The following is a 20,433-nucleotide window of genomic DNA, read 5'->3' as shown; positions in this document are numbered from 1 at the left end:
AAACCTTTACACTGAAACTTGTTTGCATTGAAAGATTTAACTCCAACATCCAACGTCACATATACAGTAATCTTGTGGTGAATACATGTCTTCTTGAAAGCACCGTTTGTTTTACCACCGAGCAAGAAAATGTATCACCAGTTTGCTGTCACACTGCTGAACTAGATCTAATGGGCTATACATGTACTGGAGGTACCCTGAGGAGATGCACTGAGTCACACCTCAGTGTCAGGTCAGATCACGATTTTCTCTACTAGTACTTGCAGAAATATGTCATGTGCGATTTTGTACCAGACTGAGACTGAGCAACGCTTCCTTGTTGGAAAACATCACCTAACCGTGGCAGGTTGATCATTACTGCTGGTGTCTCTGCTCGGAAAGTCTGTTTGTTATATTCAGATTCACGGCTAATTTAACTCTTGACATTGTGCATATGATAAGCTGCCATTACTTTTTCAACATGATATCTACATTTTATCAGACCGTCAGTTCACTTAAATGGATCCTGGAAACGTGTCACAACTCTTCTTGCTGGGCATCTCAAGAGTGAACAAACCGTCTGTAATACTGAAAGTATCAGGATTTATGTCATAACTGCACAAGAACCTCTTCTCCTTGTGACTTTTTTGGTCTCCACATGTAACAATCAATTCAATGGCGCTTTTAACCTCTACTCTAGATCCAGTGACGTATGAGCAGCAGCAATGGTGTTAATGCAGAAAGCTGCTACACCAGTGAACAAGGGTCCTGGGCCACAACTGCAGTGTGTGAATTTAATCAATCTATAGTCAGTGGATTAAACTTTTATTTGATTTGTTATGGCAAATCTGTTGTACAACATTATAACTACATGGGCCATTTGACTGTTATATTCATTTTGCCCTTTACTTTGAAGAGGGACACAATACAGCTGATTGCTATAAAAAAACAGCCTGATTGCTAAGCAAATAATCAGTTTAACTCAAAATGTAGGTCAGTTACTTCCTTCGTAAATTACTCATTGTGCCCAAATCTGTTAACTTCAGCTGTGCACGTCAGGGGTTTTTAACTGCTGTTGTGTATGACTCTTACTCTGTTGTTAAGCTTTTTTTTTTTTTACTGGAGATGAACATTAGCCTGGTGCCTCAAAATGAATAAATCATTAACATGAAATGTATTTGTAATCAAGTGTTAATATCTCTATTTTTGTTTTGTTTATTAAAAGAAAATGATGGGGAAATTGGGACTTCAGTCATAATTTTTATTTATTTTACAGCACAGAATCTTGCAAAACACAGAAACAACAATCACATCATGAAAATGCATTTTTTTTTAAAATTATGCTTGCGTCAAATGCATCAAAATTGCAAATTCAACCCACAGAAATGACTCAGTATGCATTGTATTACACACCATTACATTCTTAAAAGTCCATTTCATCATTTCAACAAATAGCAGCATCTTTTTGTGAAAAAAGATCATAATTTATTAGCAATTAGTCATTTCTTTGTTGTACGCACCACAGTGACTGTATTGATACAGTGTTATCAGTAGCTAGGAAATATTTATTTTACATAATAAATTCATCACAGGCACCTTCCACAAAATCTTTATCTCAAACAAAAAGGTGCACTACACAATTGCTCAGCAATTACCATAACTGATAACTGTATGTGTCTATTATTCATGGCTGATGACATGTTTAGTGCTAGAATTAATGGTTGTTAGGAAATTGGCCCCTCTGGTCCTGAAATGTTGTATTTTTTTTTCCATTGAGGAACAAAGAAGCAACGGTTAATTTCTTGGTGCAGCTGAAATTAATATGACCAACAGTCCCCGGTGAAACTTATTTGTGACCAAAGGTGAGAATTCCTCAGAGTTCATGAGTGGAGCTGTGTGACTCGGGCAGCTTCTGAATATCACAGTTTTGAATCAGACTAAAGTAAAATACTATAAGCTCCTCGTAGTTCTTTGTGGAAATCCTTTCATTGATGCCATGGAATCTAAGAAAGAGAAAAATATACCTTTCCTTCATCGTGCCTCAGAAAAAAAACACACCCTTTCCCCCTTTTGTTTCCTTCCATTCTTGGTGAATAATGGTATTTTTTTTAATTTATTTATTTTTGTTTTTACAAGAGTTGATAAGTTAAAAAAAGGAAAGTCTTAGTGTGTTTGCTCAACAGGGTTGTAGTTTCAACAATGCAAGTAGGTCACACTGTTATATCACAAGTGTTTGATGTAAACATGTGACCAACAACAACACTGAGCTCTCTTGTTCAGGAAGCTGCCTCCTGGTTGTAGCCACTTATTACTCTGCACAAGCAGGTAATCGTAAAGGCCGCAGCAGGCTTTGTCGGAACTAATTTGTTCAGCGTTAGGTACATTAACTAAACTCTTACCTCTGAGCATCACCTGGTTTAAACCAGATTGGGGCGAAGCGATAAATATCCTTGGTCAAGTCTCTGAAGTGTCGACTGTCTGTGTTTCCAATACAGATGCCTGCACAATTAAAGATGATATGAAATCTCACAGATTCTTTGAAATACTTTGACCCCAACAACCCTAATTTGCACAAAACCAGTGGAAATCTACCTGGAGCAATTGTAAGCTTTGGGAACATGTCCAACACGGTTTTCTTAATGATCTGGAAGCCTAAGGACTTCTCATCAGCAGAGCTGACGGGTAGAGGGTCAAACCCATTAACAAGCTCTATCTTCACTCGCTGGTCCCCCACTGTAGCATGGATGAGGTCCAAGACCTAAATGAGACAGCACACATTTCATTCAGCTCAGAGTTTTCATAAACGGACAACGGGAACTCTCAGAAAGGAGAAACTACCTCTTGTAATGACTGTGCCGAATGGATTCGCAGATTTACATAAGCTTCGGCAATGGAAGGGATGACATTCACCTGCAAGGAGGCAGAACATTTCCATAACAAACACAACAAAGCGTTGCGTGTAATTTCCCTTCTTGTGAATGACCTTCTATTGTCAGTGATTAACTGTACCTTAACTCCTGCATTGAACATAGTGACTGCCGTGGTTGTCCTTACAAAAGCATTTGTGTCTGGCTTTCTCTCAAGTACCCTGCAGCATAAAACATACCAACCAGTCTATGCCGGTGTGTCCAAAATACATGCTGCATGAATTCATGAATGAATAAATAACGGGGTGTTATTACCTGCCCAGGAGTGGAGAGAACAGCCACAGATTTGACATTACGACCTTCAATGGGAGACTGAACTGAAGTCAAAGAATGAGTAATGAGTATGGGAGCGGGGAGAGAACAACTGCTATTAGTGAACAACTGCTCTGTTGATGCTACCTTGTGGGCCAGATGCTCAAAGGTCTCACGTTCAGGCCCATGACCAAACAACCTTGGCATGGGGTTCTCCTCCAGCCTGAGGGAAAAAACACGAAAATATTGTGAGCACAAAGTGTAACCAGAATTAACTGTAACTGTAGTTTAAAGAAGTATTCCTCTCACCGTTTGACTGCTGCAGCCAAGATGCCAATGGTGGTCTCCCTGGGAGGCATGGAGGAGTGACCGGGGGCCATGGTGACGCTGAGTTTTACGGTGGCTGAGCCCTTTTCACTTATCCCGATTCTGCAAAGCACGTTCACACATGTTCAGTTTAATGGGGACACGCAACGCTGAACATCTTCTTATGTGTGTCAGGTTCTTACAGAGCAGCAGGTCCATCAAGGCCACTGATTACTCCATCAAGTATAGCCAGGCCCTCGTCCAGGACAAACGACAGCTGCACGCCACGCTGCTTCAGTGCGCGCACAATGTTCATCGCCCCATTGTGACCACTGACCTTCAAAAGGAAATGTGGAAGAGCTCAGACATTCACATACGATATCTTATTTATGTTCGAGCTGTGAAAGTTTTAGCATTAACTGACATACTTCTTCATCATGACCAAGGCCGATGTAAAACCCCCTGCGTGGAGCGTAGCCTTTCACCAGCAAGTACTCCAGCGCCTGAAGTATTCCCTAGAAGAATACACCCACATAAGTATGTCCCTGAACTCAGTTAAACAGCAAACTCACACAAAATACCTCTCGTTCTCTCACCATTACAGCGCCCTTGTCATCTATGGTCCCTCTGCCGTAGATGAAGCCATCTTTCTCCTCTGCGGAAAACGGCGGGACCTCCCAGCCATCCGACTCTCTGGCAGGCACTACATCAATGTGGGCCAGCAGCAGGTAAGGCACCAGGTCCGGCTGTGACCCCTGCACCCTGAACAGGTGGCTGTAGTTGGCCACCAATTCATGATGAACCAGGCTTGAGGAGAAAACGGTGGGGAAGGCTGACAAAGGAAGAAAGAGGATGTGGTGAAACCTTTCTGCACTTGTGTGAAAGCTGTTATGTAACTCCCGCTTCTGCTCTAGAGTAGAGTACGTGAAGATAACCTGTCAGAGTTATCGTGAAAAGTGAAGAAAAAAAAAAGAAGTAGGCCACGAGGTCAGAACATTTTAACCCTTAATTCCTCTTGAGAGGAATTGTAAATATGGCACTTTCCTTTTTGGTTATACTATACAAAATACATAAAATATTACTTAATAATTTAGAAGAAAAATGGTTGATTTGCAACAAATTAATTCAATTTTGCAACAGGGCTTGTTGCCAAAAATACAAAACAGGATAAGTTGCTATTTTTTTATTTATTTTTTTATTATGACATAAAACCTAATATATTTATGTTTTGAACAAGACAGATTATGTAACTGCGACTGGCATTTCCGACTTCTTATCTGACATTTTATGCAGCAATAATTATAAACGCACAGTAAAATAAAATTAATTGGAAGACAGACCAATAAAAGCAAGTGTTACATGCGGTGATACGATAATAGTGGTAACAGCTTTCGACAATACGCACAACTGAACACTGTCTAAAAGAGAAAGTTAATGTAACTATGGAAGCGCATACAACAATAACTTTTAAATGAGAATTTCAGAAAATAACACCTGCTAGCACTGCACATTAAGCATTATAGACAATTATTTTCATACCGTCTGGCTCTGGTCACCCACTGAAACATTAACCTCATAACATAATCCTCCTGAACTGGAAAGTTAAACTAAAAGAATAAAACTTTCAACATCTTAGTTTCATCTTCTATTTCCTAATTATATCTCCACAGAGAAACAAATGGTATTAAAAAGCAGTTGGACAGTACCATTTCATAGATGCTGGTATCCTCTCACTAATATTAATGATCAGTTCCTGTAGAAAGACTCAAACACGTACATGTAGGTAAATTCAGACACATCACTACCTGTCACTACCTGACTGTAGTGTGTGGGTTGAATTTGCATACACTACTTAACAATACTTTAGGCAAGCAAAATTAAATAAATGTGATCGTCGTTGGCCACATTACAAATTATTAAGTTATTGTTTTTACATCGTTTGTTTTCATTTTATTTGATGTTATTTAGTTGTTTTAATGCATTTAGACACAGCTGATTAAGGCTGACTATTTAGTTATTTATCTATTGGAACTGGAATCAACGTGATGTATGAATCATTAGACCAAAGGTGTCAAACATATGGCCTCTGGTGGGCCGCTTTTGGCCCATCAGAGGGTCCGATCTGGCCTGCGGGATGAATTTGCAAAGTGCAGAAATTACATTGAAGACATTAACTGCGTATTGTACAATAAAAGTAACTACTTTTCATAGGTTTCACACAATTTTAGTAAGAGCTGTGGACATAACACAACATTGAATTAAATGCAAACACTTTCATAATGTACTTCTTTGTGCTAAAACAAAGGGAAACATTTGAAGTTGTCATTATTTGAAGGTCTGGCGCCCTTGAGATCATATTGTTCTCATCCATTATTATTGTACGTGGCCCCTGGACTGACATGAGTTTGACACCCCAGCGTTAGACAGTTTGTGGCGGTTATAATTGGAGGTGACCACTAGACGTCACCGGTATGTGTGTGTGTGTGTGTGTGTGTGTGTTAGTGTGAATTTGAACGCTCAGGTGAGTTCAGGTGTGAGTCTTTGAAGCTTCGAACACGAAGCCTCCACAGCCAGGTATACCTGTACGGAGGAGCTTGTCAAATTCAAGCAGCGCGGTGGTGTTGATGTCCGTCTCTGAAAACGACACTGTTGGGATCCTGATAGCTTCTGCATGACGGAGGACAGATACATGTTTAGTTAAACTTGCCCTGCACTTTCCACGCACAAGCTTGACGGGCACGGTCAGCCACTCGGTTAAAACGTGACTCGAGTTACCTTTAAAATGGTTAAGAAGCTGCTCTCTCTGGTGGTGGTCTATGACGAGCGAGATGTTTTTCGTCTTTTCCCAGCGTGCGAGTTGAAGTCCGACATTTACGTCCAGTGTGAACGTCCTGATAGTTGCTATAGTAAATAAAAATATGACCGTAATAAGAAGACTACTAATAATTATCTTTAAAAACTTGAATATTTTGAACTTTGAACCCGAGTCTGTCATTGTAGTCTGTGTTGACCGACTCACTCGTCTGTCTGATATAAAATGCTTCCGTTAAACGAGAGCCACCTGCTGGCCTGACAGAACAGCTACACCTACATATCCTATAAATCCTCAGTGAAATGCAGGAAAAACAGAATCAGAGCTACTTTATTGACCCCAAGAGGAAATTACTTTTCGTTGCAGCACCTCCTACTCAAAGTGTACTAGTGTTCAGAACAAAGAGCAATGTAGGCAATTATAGTAAGACTACATACATCAATGTAAAAAAATATATAAGATATATATTTAACAATATGTACAAGTATAAGTGAACCTGTGTTCTGAGTTCTTGCTCTATAATAACACTGAATTGTGGATATTGGTGAATCCAGAGTCCAATAAATATATAAGGAAATATGTACAAGTATATGAAAAGAAAGTGAACATGTGTTATTGCACAATATCAGTATAAATATGGTTATAAATATGGGTTATGCACACCTCTGAGCGAGGAGTTGTACAACACACAAGAGACACGGGATGTTTATGAAGCAAACATCCTTTATTGAAATATAGTTCAAATGTTTAAAAAACAGAACATACAAGTACAGTCACACTAAATCATTGAAAAGGCATTATTCCATTACACAGTTTTAGTTAGGGAACAGAAATCAACATCCATAAAGACAACATATAAAAGTGTAAATCTTCCATTTAAGCACAAAAACTTGGGCAGAAAAACTTTTAATATCTCAAGAGAAGGTCAACATCTGCAACTCAGTGTCGAGGATTAATGGAAATTTAATCCTGTCCAGAGATCACTTGTCCATCTTGTGTCTCAGCCTGAAGTAAAAGCCTGTGGCTAAGACCGTCCAGAAAGGCCAAAACAGGGCTTGTGTCCTCAATGGTGACATAAATCATATACAAGATGCAGGCCACAATGAGGAAGACTAAAATCTGTATCTGGATGGGTACGAGATAGCGCTCCACCTCTCGTCTTTCCATGGTTGAGGGACTGACTGGAGTGTCTGGATAATCATACTGGACAGGTCTCTTAGCTGCCCCCTTTATGGGTCTTCGACAAGCTGCGCTGAAATCCAAAAGAGCATGTGTTAATAATCCATCCACCAGTTCTACAATTCTCAGTCTTGTATACTTAATGTACTCCATTTTTGACCTGAATCTCTTTCAAGAGCAGCTGTGAACAGCTCTTTATTGTTGCACTGTGACATTCTTGGTACAGCACTTACTAGATCCCCGTGGGTGTGGTCTCAGTCCCTGGAAACATGTCCTTCAATATATCCTTCACGGGATCCTGAGGAAGTGAGAAAATAACTCAGAAGTTACTGACAAATTAGACCAGAAAAAAACAGAAACATGTCCAGAAAGAGTCCCACGGATACAGAAGCCCAGCAAGTCAGGTGGAAATGAAAGAAATAGGTGAAAGTCACTGTTCCTAGTATCGGTCTAGTGGCGTGTTTGATGTCATTCCAGTATATGGTGATCTTACAGACAAAGAGAGTGGGTTGGAGAAGAAAACCTGATCCAAAACATTGCAGATTCGAGTATAGGGCGAGACAGTCACGAGGAGGATGGCCTCTTCATCCATAAGACGTGAGCACATTACTGGATACGTACACTATTCAGCAGTTCAACATAAAACTATGGAAATTTATGAACTGTGATATTGCTACTATCACTCAAATAAAAGCTTGGGGTACTTTGTCCACCACCGTGTATGCATTTGTTGAATGCGTATTTTATTTTAGCTCAAAGCTCATTTCCATCTGTGGTCCGTATTCTTTGTCACGAGTATAGCTCTTATTATGCATTAAGACTGAAAATATGAAAGAAGTACACTAAAAGTAGTAAGATAAAGTGATCTGGGCTAAACTCTAGGTGGGAAAAAAAAAGTATGTTTGCCTTCATTCCCAGTTTACGAAGAGAAGCCTTGGGAGTGTAGTACACAGACTGGTTCTTCACTTTGTACTTGTCCACACTCAGCTTGCCTCGCTACGAAAATCAGAGAAGAATTTTTATTCACTGGATTTCTGACACCCATCTGCATCTCTTCCCACTTCCAGTGAACCTCTGCAACACTTCAACCAGCACCACAGTTTGTGTTTAACGTGTGACTGAACAACGCGGGCACTACTGACCCTGTCGGACTGTGACCAATGTTCCTGCACTTTGCTCCCATTCAACACTTTCTCAGCGTCTGTGCTAGAAGAGAGTGAGCTCCGGCTCTCCATCTGTTTTTTACAGTAAAAATATATATTATTGCACAACTACCTTTTTGGAGAGAAAATAAAATAATAGTATTTTTTTTTTTTAAAATATGTGTTATTGACTTTCCTCCTCAACCATCTGAATGATACTGAAGGCCTGAGGGGAAGATGATGCGCACTCATTGGAGATAACAGATTTTGTTCCAGATGGGACCTGCAAGGATTATAACGTTAAAAGCAACACAAACATGTATCATCCAATCTATACATCACCAGTGAGATACCAATATAATACACTATAATATACACACTGTCACATTGGTGGCTTGAGAAGGGCGTAGTAAGTAAAGACAGACATCAAGGAATGCAGAGAATGTAAAATCCACAAGAGAAAGTGAAATAACACTGGCCTACCCCTGGCCCTAATCCTGAGTGCTGCTCTACTGAGGATGCTCTACTAATTCTGGCAGGAATCTGTGAGCATTGAGGCTGACTCCGGTCCGATGATTTTAATGCATTCCTTGAATTCCGCTTGCAACTAGGTTCCTTGTTTTTGGAAGGACAGGCACGCTACGAAAAGGTCCAACCCAATCAAACACAGAATAAAAACACTTCAGCATCACCTGAGAATTCAGTACGGCGGAAAGTTGTGCAAACTCAATGAATATCTGTAGTATTTACCAGCCTTGATGAGGGCAAAAAGCACTGTGGGTAATTAAAACCATCATTTTGACGATGCAAGTTTGCCTGTGAAAAGTGCGGAAAATAAAAAGTCTTATTCCCAGGACTGCAGCCTGCATGATAGTTTCATTTCAAGCTATAACCATTAGGTGGCACTGTAGGGAAGATTTGTTTCCATTTCTTTAGTGATAAACTAAGATATGGTATCAGCAAAGGTTAGTACGTAGTGTGAACTCACACGATTCAAGAAATACTGTTCATTAACAGACCAATCTTTAACCAAAGACACCAAAATATTATCTCACCTTTTTGCTCTTTTGCTGTATCTGTTCCAACTTCTCAATCGTTTCTTGTGTTTCTGGTTCTGAACCTGTCACATAAATAAACACATAAATAGATCCATCTAATATCCAATAAAATTAGAAGAAAACAACCTATTTTCTGGTCATACTTGATTTTTCATCTTCCTCTTCTCCACTTTCCTCCTCGTCGTCATCCTCCTCTTCTTCACTGTCGGAGTACAGGACAGCTTTCTCGGCTCCATTCAATCTCTCATGTCCATTGGACTGAAGCAGATTCCTGAGCTTCTTCTCATATAAGGCTCTGGTGGAAGCTAGCATAGACAAGTAATACTATAGAAAATTATTCTTGATGAAAGGTATCCTATTTCTACAATGAAAACGCATCAAAATACCATATAAAGACCAGCCTCACCAACGATGGGCCCAGCTTGAACCCCGTGTTTGAGCAGCGTGGCCATGAGGTTGTCGTCGGTCATACTGCTCGGGTCAGGCATCTTTGCGTCGACTGGATCCTCTGGCTCGTCCTCAAAAAACAACATTTGCTGAATTTAGTGAATGCTGTTCAAGACGTGACAAAGCTACAGCTTCAGTGCCAGAAGAGTCCAGGTGTGCGATGTAGAGCATAAAAAGACAGCTGGAGGCTGCAACACACAAATCTGTTCAATATTCAGCACATCATCTTCCCTATTCCCTTGTTGTGATGGCAAATTGACAATAAGACAAAAATAGGTTAAGAAAGGAAGTTTAATATCTTAAATTTTACCACTCATCTAAGAGTCTTCTTCTGTTCTAGTGGGAAGTTTTTTATTTGGTGCATTTTTGGGTGGCGTCCACTTTATTTTAACACCAATTATACGGGTCATTGTATATCTTAAAACAATCTTCACAGACAATCAGTCATTGCGTGACTAATCTACACTAACTACAGTTCCTTAAAACTGTGTCATAAAATAGCTTAGATACATTAAGCTGCCAAGTTAGCTTTCAATGCCACATCAAGCCCTGGCCTCACCGTGAGCAGGCTTTAAATCTGTGAAAAACACGGCACTGGATTTGGAGTAGGATTCTGGCTTTAGGAATAGGGAAGAGAAGAGACGTGCGAAATAAACATTTAACATACAAATGGTACACACTGCTCAAAACAGCATATTTCAGCTAAACCGGTATTTTGTGCATCTGTTAAAATGATAAGATTACATAATGGTCCTTAACTGTACTCACTGATGCAACTTTTTAGAACAAAATGTGGAATAATCATTTTTGATTGACACTGAAGGGCTGCAATCAGAAACTTGCAAAAAGATATTTTCATTATCAAAATAAAGTGAAACGTTTCAATGCACTTTAAGTAGTTGCCAACAGTGGATCATTGTACTAATCATTCATCTCACACATTGCATGGATTTTAAATAGGTTATATATAATAGTTCATGGTACTGGTGTTATGTTGAGTTCACATGCCCAAACAAACTAAACACAATCTGCACAAACAGACAGTCTTTCGACTGCATGACAGAAACAACTTCCAGACTTGAAGTGTTACTGGAGCTCCTCTTCTTGGCACACATAACTGAGTGTGACAGGTGTTCACATGACTGCAGTGGCAGCCGCCAACTACAGACGCTCTCATGTAAATCTATACCAACTATACAGCTGGTGGTGGACTGGTGGTGCAGGACCTCAAGTGTGGTAAACCAAGAGGACTGTTTAGCAGCGGTGACCCAGATCTCCCCCTCCACAGCTGCTGACCTTGTACAGCACCGGTTTAAATCAGTTCAATGAAACACAAATATTCACGAAAGCCTCACTATCACGTGCAATTGTTAATAATGATTGTGGGAGGATTTTTCTCAAACTACCTTTTTTTTTCATTGCAGTCGCCCATTGAGAAAAAAAAAAAGAAAAAGTGAATCAGAAAATTGGAAAATAACAGCAACGCCAAACGATTGATCAACTCACTGCCACATCTCCTACTTGATCCTCCTCATCGCTGGAGAAGTCCGCTGCGTTTCTCTGATGAATGTGGTTCAGGTGCAGCTGCACATAAACCTCTTTTCTGCTCGCTGCAGGTGGCAGCGCGACATTATGGGCAATTAAATCTGACTTGAGTCGAGATTTAGAGAAATGAACGGGGTCCTCCACAAGTGGCATGTCACCAGGACGACGCGGAGTATATATATATAAATATTTAGAGAGATTTTTTTTCAGTTTAAAGTCAGATGGTCCCCGCCGAAGGAGTAGCTCCAAGAAATCCCTGTGTCCGTGGTCTGGATTGAGAACAGCTGCAACCTGCCACTTGATTGGCAGCTAGCAGGCTAACAAGCCGGACATGCCACTGAGTACTACAAATATGGCAAACTAACACTTTATGTGGCTGCTTTAATTCATTTTAATTTAACGTTAAATCATTTTTGTAAAAGGCAGACATTTGGAAAAAAAAGGCGTGTGTGGCTTCGGTTAGCTTCTTAGCTATTCTGACTTAGCAATTCGTGTTTATTGTAATATGAAATTAATTAACAAGTCCACCCCTGTAGTTATTAAACCGAATTAATCCCATTAATCAATCCCAAAACTCTTTAGTTTTATTAGAAAAATATTAACAGCGGACCTATAAGAAAAGCACAGATATTCCTGCTGGATATAAAATTACTGACTTGATGGTTAAGTCGATGCGGAAGTGCCCTAACTTGTATTATTTTTAATGACCAACAGAGGGCGACACTTCGCAACAATTTACTTCTCTCTTGATTACTTCAGTAAGTGTAAATTTGTCTTAAATGTACGTCTTAAGTTCACTTCTATACCAAAATTATGTTTATTTAGTAAGTTATAGTCACAGAGCGAAATATGCCTAAAGAGCATTTTTTTTTTTATGATTAATTGCTTCCTCGGTAAACATTTAAACATGAGTTCTTGGTCTCGATGTTTCTGACTGGGCATGCAGTGTACAAGTCCAACCATTTCTCCACCTCCGCTCTCTCGTCTAACGTTAAGTATTGTTTGTAATGTCCACAGACCAACATGTGTTGGTTAAGTTACCCGGCTAGCCAGCTAAACTGTTAGCTCTCTGACATCTAGATGCTAGCAGTTGCCTAGCAGCGGCATTCTCACAACTGTCGCAATCATAAACTCACACGTTATAATCTAGTCACTGTCAGTAAAATAACTGCATACCTTTCAATCTCTGGTGTGACCCAGGTGTCGGCCGCGGATGGCACTGACGCGTTTCTGTTGAATGCTGCTGCATTATGAATGGAGTGATGCATCCGCCTAACACACGTGGTGAGTGCTGTAGTTCCTTTCTTTACACCTGTGAACAGATGAAGAGACCTTTTTTAAGAAGATTGACAGTAAAGCCGGATATGCCAAATATGCTCATGAAGACTTTCTTTTCTAACTCAACCCCCTACAACAGCCATCTTTAGGTTAAATCCAAGTCAAGATTAAGCTCATTTAAAGTCCACCTTTAGTCTGAATTTGACTGCTGTTTGCTGAAATTGCTTAAGTTACCGTTCCTTAACCTAAACCTGATGTGCTAAAAAAAAAGAAAAAAATAGCTGTGCTTTATTCTTTAATTTATTTAGTATGCCAGATCCCAGTTTACTTATTTGACAACAGCAGTTGCTTAACCACGAATATGGTTTGCCAGCAATGCGTACTTTTGTGCAAGTCTCCGTTTCAGTGACTTGCACAATAAACTCGTACTGTTAAACTCCCACCACAGTTCAGCAGCAAAATAATACTATATTCGACCTATTAGTGACATTGCAATAGGTCAAAAGGAAACAAAGTGGATAATGTGCTAGTACACGATGAGCTGATTCAGATATTTGCAGCAGTATTGAGCAAGTACACATGCTCTGTCAAGATAAGGTTTTCACATGGGAGAAAGAATTAGCTTGGAAACGTTTCTCGCTTATTGCTATTCATCGGTGAAACCAAAATCATTATCAATATTGTATTGATCACTGTCAAGAATGCTAATCTCAGTAATCATGTGCACGGTGCGCCCACATTGACATCATAAATTATACAACAATGTGGAAATGTTTGCAACAGCAGCACCAGTAATGGCACAAAACCCAGCCAAAATAATTTTAACAATAATCTTCTTCCCCTGTGCCAATTATCCCTATGCCCAGTACTCTACATCGTTATAAATGTGCATCAGTAAATGTATTACTTGACCTTTTTCACAGAAGAACTTGCCAAAGCAGGTGAGGTGTCTAAATTATGGCTCCGTTCCACACAGGGAAGGTCTCTCCTTTGTGCATTCTGCTACACAGCTGGATTCCCACAATGCCACAAGACAATCCATCTTGCCAGACCGCAGGCTACAGTATGAAAACTAATCAGTGTCTTGTGAGGCCTCATTGGCACCCCTGGGCATGTTTCAGTGGTGACAACAGCCATTCCTAAAAATGCCCTTTCTGCACAAATTTTCCTTACAAACTGGCACACAGATTACATACATAGCTACAGTAACTGCTCGCTCTGGATTGTTGTGTTCAGCCAATGATAGACAGATGGTTCGTCCAATCACCTGCTTTTTGAAAATTGTCTGTCCTTTCCCAAACAGTTTCTGAGGATGACTTCCCAGATGGTTCTGTGTAACAAACCATCTGTTATGAGAGGACAGTTATGAATTACTGGGACTGAGCCATCATTTATATACCTGTGCTTTTCCTACCATGACTAGTCAAAAACGTCTCTCAAAATAGATTATTTTTATATATTATTTCATCGTCTCTTGTCCTGTGTGTCACATTGTCGCGGTTTCGTAATGTTTCATTCATCTGGCTGTTATGCTGAAACCAAATTGCAAATATGGGCTCCAAAAGACTGAACCGAACTAAACTAAGTGACAGAGCAACAAGATTCCCACAGGATTGTATTACCCGAATGCCACTTCACGGCAGCCAAAACATCCACAGACAAAGCAAAATTGCTTCCATGAACAGATGGGCTGTTTTATTTGTCTTAGCAAATCGTTCAAAACAGATTTAATTAGAAACCTTAGAAACCAGCTTTGCTATAATCATGCTGCTCTGTGAATGGAAACACGAGATGACAAGACAGCAGGTGTTTACATCACATTGCTGTGATGTTTGAGTTTCAGTGGAACAGACTCGGTCACATGCTGAGTTATTTACTGTAATGAACATGCACCATTTTTAGACTGGACGTGAGGCAAATGCATATTCAGAGGGGATTTAATAAGCTCCATTAATTTGATTGACCGTGACCATTTGTACTTTTTTTGAACTAACACTAAAATAAATCTGCCTACTTGGAATTCATATCAGTCGACAGTGTGAGATGTGTCCAAAATGAAACGTCCATTTTATTGTCAATTCTGCTACATGTACACGATTGAAGATGTTGTTCTTTCAGCCTCACTGTGAAATACTCCAAACAAAGAAGACAATATATGAAATGTTTCCCAAAAGTAAAAAACTACTGAAGGTGGTCAGCAGGAGACTCATGAAAACTATGAATATTCTGATAATGAAGCTCTGTCTTTGAAAAATGATTTAATTAGAGGGGTTCAACATATCAAAGCAACAAAAAAAAGGAAAATAATGTACTGGAAAAAAGTCTCAGATGTGCGTTTCACAGAGAATTTAAGAAGCCAAAGTCAAGGGAGATTGAAGAGGGAGCTATAGCGGTCAGAGGGCTAAATGCTCTTTGAATCCTTTTTAAAGAATCTACTCAAGAGGGACGAGGAGCGAGAACCACGAGAACCCAGATTTAAAGCAATTTATGCAAGTGCTGTAAAGGCTCAGTTAGCCGAGGTGCAAACCAGTATCAGCCCCTCTATCACATTTGAACAGCTCCAACACTAGATTAAAATAAAACTGAACTTTTCCATTTCACTTGAGTAAATAGCATAATTCTGGCTTAAATTTCAACCAGTCTTTTTCACCTTTAATTATGAGTTTCTCTTTTCCCACCCATATTTCAATTGTGCCAGAAAAACTCTCTTCTTGTTCCGTCATTTCAGCGCTTTGCCAAAACAGAAAATCCACAGTTGACTGACTTTAATTCTTTTAGTAACAGTGGTGGTACAACAGTAGCATTTGGGGATCTTTTTAGAGCTCTGTAAGAGAGTAATGATGTGATGCTACCTAAATGTTAACTAGCTGAATAAGACGAGAGGTGTCACTTCCTAAAGCAGTGGTGCAGTGAAAACACTCTAATGGCGTCACATTGAACCGAGATGCAATCAACAGGTAAAACATGTTCCATGTTTTCACTTGAGAATGACAGATAATAAGCCACAGTCATTACAGTAACCAGAGAGTCGTGACTTCCACAGTAACGTTCCCAGGTGAAATAAGAGATCTGAGCTCTTTCCCTATCAGCAAGTTAAATTTCCTTAACACTGCTAAGTCACAGGTTTTAAATACAATGAAGTCATTTTCCAACCGTCACGATTTAGGCTACAGCTTTTACTTATGTCATTGCAGAAAATTTCAGAAGCTGCAAGCTGTTACCATGAACGTTGAATACTATATTTGACGTTAAAAAACCTAAAAAATAAAATAAAGTGTTCGAATAGAGTTCCTCAGTTGACAGTCCACTGTGTATCCAATGGCTTTAAACCCTACATGACATGTTAGAAAGAACTCACATAGGAATAGAAAGCCATAAGACGCATGTGTGGTTTGATTTGGAAGGCAGCGGTACCACATCAGTGACTCGGACGAGTTGGAGAAGTTGCGCGTTTAAGGCTGAAAGCTTGAAAACAAAAAAAGGGGGGAAAAAACAGGGGCAGGTTGCAGGCAGCATTCAGGATTTAAAACTCACATCCGCATGAATAATTAACCAAAGAAACTGGCTGTATTCATCTGAGGCCCAGGGGAATAAAGTGAAACTGTCTGGAGTCTTTAGACAGTAGAAATTGCACTTTTCACAGCACAGACACAAATAAATGCGCCCCCCCTCCCTCTTCTCGAAGTCTGAATCTTACAGCGGCATCCTGCGAGCTATCCCATCCCTCGAGGGGCTTTGGCGAATAATCCTTGATTAAAAATGCAGGTTTAAATCAATGTCTACAGGGAAAAGGTGCAGTGTTAATCAAAAGGATTTTATTTCTGTATTCAAAACACATTACGTAAAGTCTTTCTATATTCTGTAGCTACCCTGCTGCTTGACTTCCGCAAGCACAAAGGACATCATTATACCAGCATTTTAATTCAACCACTGACTGGGCACAGAGCAGCTTAGCAGTTTTTATTACAGACAGAAATATTTTCACTAACATAAAAGTAGCATTTCCACGCATCTGTCCTTGTGCCATCGCGATGATTTAAGCTCCATTAATGCACAGCTAATATACTTTCATTATGTGTCCATTTATTCACTTTCATTCTTTTAATCTTAAAAAAAAAGTCAAATAAAACGTGTAGTTTAACTCCTTCTACGCGCTGAACTGAAAGGTCTGACCGTCTGCCACGATTTTAAGCACTGCTAACTGTGAAAAGTGCTCTGGGCCTTTCTCAACCCCTCAGTGAGTGGAGACTCAACGCCCGAGCTATGCAGGCCAAAATCTGCTCACACAGATGTCTGCTCAGAAAACAGTAGCCTTTATAAAAACATGAAAAAATCTTGCGGACAGAGAGGAAAGGGGCTACTGAGGAGGACAGAGGAGGCATTTGTTGACATTGTATCAAGTGCAGCTCAGAGGTATTTGAGGCACAGAGAGGCCAGGTATTTGTCAGTCAGTGTTTCTTGTGCTTTTGCTGTCTCCAACTCAAACAACAAAAGCCCCATTGAGACAGCCTCCGTTTTTTTTCTTCTTCTTTATCCTCTGAACAAGCACACAAAGCTTCCTGTATTAGGCTGCAACTGTCCAGCACGGGAAGAACCACTTTTAGTCATATTTTTGTGCACCTGTTTTACCAGTTGCAAATGTGTAAAACACTTCTTCTGATAGTTTCACGTAACTTTTCTACATTTAACATCATTTGCTTTACCCTGAGGAGATAACATAATGTAGCATGGCATGGTTTCTGAGGTCCTCAGCCTTTCCTAACATCAAGCTGTTTGCACACTTCGATCAGTATCTCATTGGCCTCACACATGCTGCATATTCACATGACCTCTGACAAAGAGAATTGCCTACTTATTGAGTGAGAGCGTTTACTCAATCAGCCTTTTCCAGGTTAAAAAAAAAAAAGAAAAAAAAGACCACTGCCACTGATCTTCAGGGAGCCTGTGCTCATGCATGTCTCAGCATAAATTAGTAAAGCCCTTGTGTCAGACTCTGTCCAGACAAGAAGGTGAATCTCAGCCACAGGGAGGATTAGCTTTAATCCCCAAACATCGTACATGGTTCCTCTCAGCTGGGAGCCAATTCAGGCAATCATCAGTTCCCAGATGTTTTTAAAGACTTCAGATTACGCCCCGTGTTTCAATACACTGAACGCACGCCTCCCTTCTTTTTGGCAAAAGGTTACGAACAGTGTGGACCTTTTCGAAAAACAGCAGAGAAATACAGCAAAAGAATACTGTCTCATACATTTAATATACTGATATAATGGATAAGGAATGCGCCGGATTCTTTAAAAAAAAAAAAAAAAAAAAAATTCTATCTTGTACCATTTTGTTTTGTTGAAAACACACCTCCACTGGCAGTCTAGACAACCAGAAACACATTGAAACAGAACACATGAAAGCCCCCAGCATCACTGAAGCTGAAGCTTCTTATCCTCAGTGTCAGCCCTGATGGAAACAAATAGCTATATTAATCAGCACTCTTCACACTTCCCTAAGTAACGACGGCATGCGTTAAGAGCTGGCCGCATTCCTACGCTCTATAAATCTGACTCTTACCTCCTTCTCTCTCTCTATCCCGCGTCCCTCGCTGGACCCAGTATGGCATCCCCTCAGCCTAATACTGTATGGAGAGACAATGGGTAGTGGAAGGGAGGAGTTACTATGTGAGCAGGAGCGAGAGTGGGGAGACAGAGGGAGGAAAAGCAGAATGAAAACTAGGAGAGATAGAGGGAGGGAGGGAGAAAGGGGCTCAGGAGAGAGATAGCCCACAATACTCTCAAAACATGAATCTGACGAAACGTTACGTGAATGGCAATTCTGGCCCTCCCCACCTCCCCACCCTCAGATGCAGTGTCAGAGAGAACGGCAAACCAGAAATCCTTCACGTGGGAAATGTAAGGGAAAAACAAGAGACCGGGAGAGAATGGGTCCTGGTTTTAAACAAGTCCCTTTCTCTGGCTTTCTTTGAATGAGTTCTTAAGATTCCAGCTTGGCAGAGTGCCCATGGGTCCTGGATGGAAAAGGATAAAAGAGGGGCTATGCTAGGGGGGCTGTCTATTGTGTTTGTTCCCTTCCTTTCAGTCTTGGCACTCCAGTAGATCTTTGCAGCCAGTCTCTGAATATTCCAGTCATTTGTCCCTGGGATGTATACAGAATCTCACATTTTTATCACAACACTGTTTTTTTTTTTTCTTCCTTCCACTCACTTGACACAAACTTTTTTTTGTCATCCTGTACATGAGTTTGGTTATAGGCTTCGAGCTATCACTGAATGTGGATCAAGAGCTTCTCGCTCTTTGTTTGGGCCTCTTTTCTCCCCTCTTTGTCTACCTTACTGTCCATCACTAACAGAGGGAGACTGCTGTTTTGCCTGGTGAATCTGAGCTGAAGACAGCAGGTGCTGTTGCCCCTCTCTAAGCCACATTCACTCACAGTTTTTTCTCCCCCCCTCCTTCTCTATCCATTTCCTCTACTAATACGCCCTCCTCCCCCTGTTTGTGTGTGGCGAGGGGGGGGGGTTTAGATTGCGAGAATAAGCTACTGTATAATGAAGCGCAAGAAACAAACCAAGAGAAAAGACACAGTGTGCTCAAGATTTTAATGAGTGGCGTCGCAGTGGTCCGGCCAGGCTGGCAAATGTCACATAGGGAAAGGCAATCGTGCTAAAGGTGTTAAGGATTAGCGCAACTGTATCTCTAGCTCCGCAGTTCTTCTCAACAATGCTTGTGCTGCATCAGTGCTGCAAGAGAAGCCCTGTTTTCTCTCACAGTCTACCACCCTCCTCCTTCTCCTCCTCCTCCTCCTCCTTCCACTCAAACCCTTCCCTTCTCCCTCTCAGTCCTCCTCTTGCTTTCCTTCAAACAGACACAGGCTCAGTTCATTACTATTCACCAGGTTTCACTAAGACACGCATCATTGCTCTGCTCTCTACAACTGTGTCAGGAGAGGCGGGGCGCAGAGGAAGACGGGGGAGAATGAGAAGAGGGGAAAGGCAAGAGACATCTTATGATAGAAAAGAATAAATCAGCATTGTGTTTTCTGTGTCCGGATGTGTGTACAAACACATATTACCAGACAGCTGCATGCATGAGTTGTTCTCTCTCCTTTGGCTCTGACAGGAAAAAAAATAAATAAATAAATAAATGAACTGGTTCAGTCGTCAGCGCAGAAATCTGTTATCCTTTGTGGGGTGTTTGAATTCATCTCTTACATTTCATTAAATCCACAGAGGTCGTACTCTATCGTGGCACTCAAATTATTATCTGTGCTGATATACTGACAAAGCATTTCATCCATGAAAATGGGCACAATGCTTGATTTCCTGTGTTGGCTCGGTCTAAGCCTTCTATAGTCTAGGGCGCTCTGTCACATCCTCTGCGTGAAAACCACTTTTCCATGAAACTAATCCTTTGTTATGCTGCTTTTAATTTTCCTCTTCAGTCAGCTGTTCTCACTAGATTACAGTTATTCCTAGAATCACATTAAAACTATGAAGGAGCAGA

At 40.5% G+C, this 20,433-nt stretch overlaps 2 protein-coding genes across 4 annotated transcripts; both read right to left on the bottom strand.

Annotated features, from left to right (window-relative positions):
• Positions 1 to 1,226: 1,226 nt before the first annotated feature.
• On the bottom strand, positions 1,227 to 6,509 carry pm20d1.2 (peptidase M20 domain containing 1, tandem duplicate 2). The gene is made up of 13 exons (XM_047568588.1): positions 6,240 to 6,509; positions 6,045 to 6,131; positions 4,061 to 4,296; positions 3,893 to 3,979; positions 3,668 to 3,801; positions 3,468 to 3,587; positions 3,306 to 3,381; positions 3,162 to 3,223; positions 2,989 to 3,067; positions 2,818 to 2,889; positions 2,572 to 2,737; positions 2,379 to 2,478; positions 1,227 to 1,982 (listed from the first exon to the last, which is right to left on the bottom strand). Exons 1-13 carry the CDS (start codon positions 6,457 to 6,459, stop codon positions 1,853 to 1,855), a joined length of 1,569 nt encoding a protein of 522 aa, XP_047424544.1. The 5' UTR covers positions 6,460 to 6,509; the 3' UTR covers positions 1,227 to 1,852.
• A 472-nt stretch (positions 6,510 to 6,981) lies between these two features.
• Positions 6,982 to 18,674, bottom strand: lemd1 (LEM domain containing 1). 3 transcript variants are annotated; one of them, XM_047572139.1, is made up of 12 exons: positions 18,488 to 18,674; positions 12,824 to 12,959; positions 10,062 to 10,173; positions 9,799 to 9,960; positions 9,653 to 9,717; positions 9,348 to 9,413; positions 9,081 to 9,236; positions 8,794 to 8,880; positions 8,598 to 8,690; positions 8,362 to 8,451; positions 7,689 to 7,753; positions 6,982 to 7,528 (listed from the first exon to the last, which is right to left on the bottom strand). In XM_047572139.1, exons 3-12 carry the CDS (start codon positions 10,141 to 10,143, stop codon positions 7,240 to 7,242), a joined length of 1,155 nt encoding a protein of 384 aa, XP_047428095.1. In that variant the 5' UTR covers positions 10,144 to 10,173; positions 12,824 to 12,959; positions 18,488 to 18,674; the 3' UTR covers positions 6,982 to 7,239. The 3 variants fall into 3 exon arrangements, with proteins under 3 accessions (XP_047428095.1, XP_047428088.1, XP_047428103.1); XM_047572132.1 differs by lacking the exons at positions 12,824 to 12,959; positions 18,488 to 18,674 and adding an exon at positions 11,609 to 12,794; XM_047572147.1 differs by lacking the exons at positions 9,081 to 9,236; positions 9,348 to 9,413; positions 12,824 to 12,959; positions 18,488 to 18,674 and adding an exon at positions 11,609 to 12,792.
• Positions 18,675 to 20,433: the final 1,759 nt, after the last annotated feature.

Source organism: Mugil cephalus, chromosome 1 (assembly GCF_022458985.1).
Source record: "Mugil cephalus isolate CIBA_MC_2020 chromosome 1, CIBA_Mcephalus_1.1, whole genome shotgun sequence".
NCBI classification, from domain to species: Eukaryota; Metazoa; Chordata; class Actinopteri; order Mugiliformes; family Mugilidae; genus Mugil; species Mugil cephalus.
The sequence above is the reverse complement of the archived record's forward strand: the minus strand, read 5'-3'. Positions and strand labels throughout refer to the sequence as shown.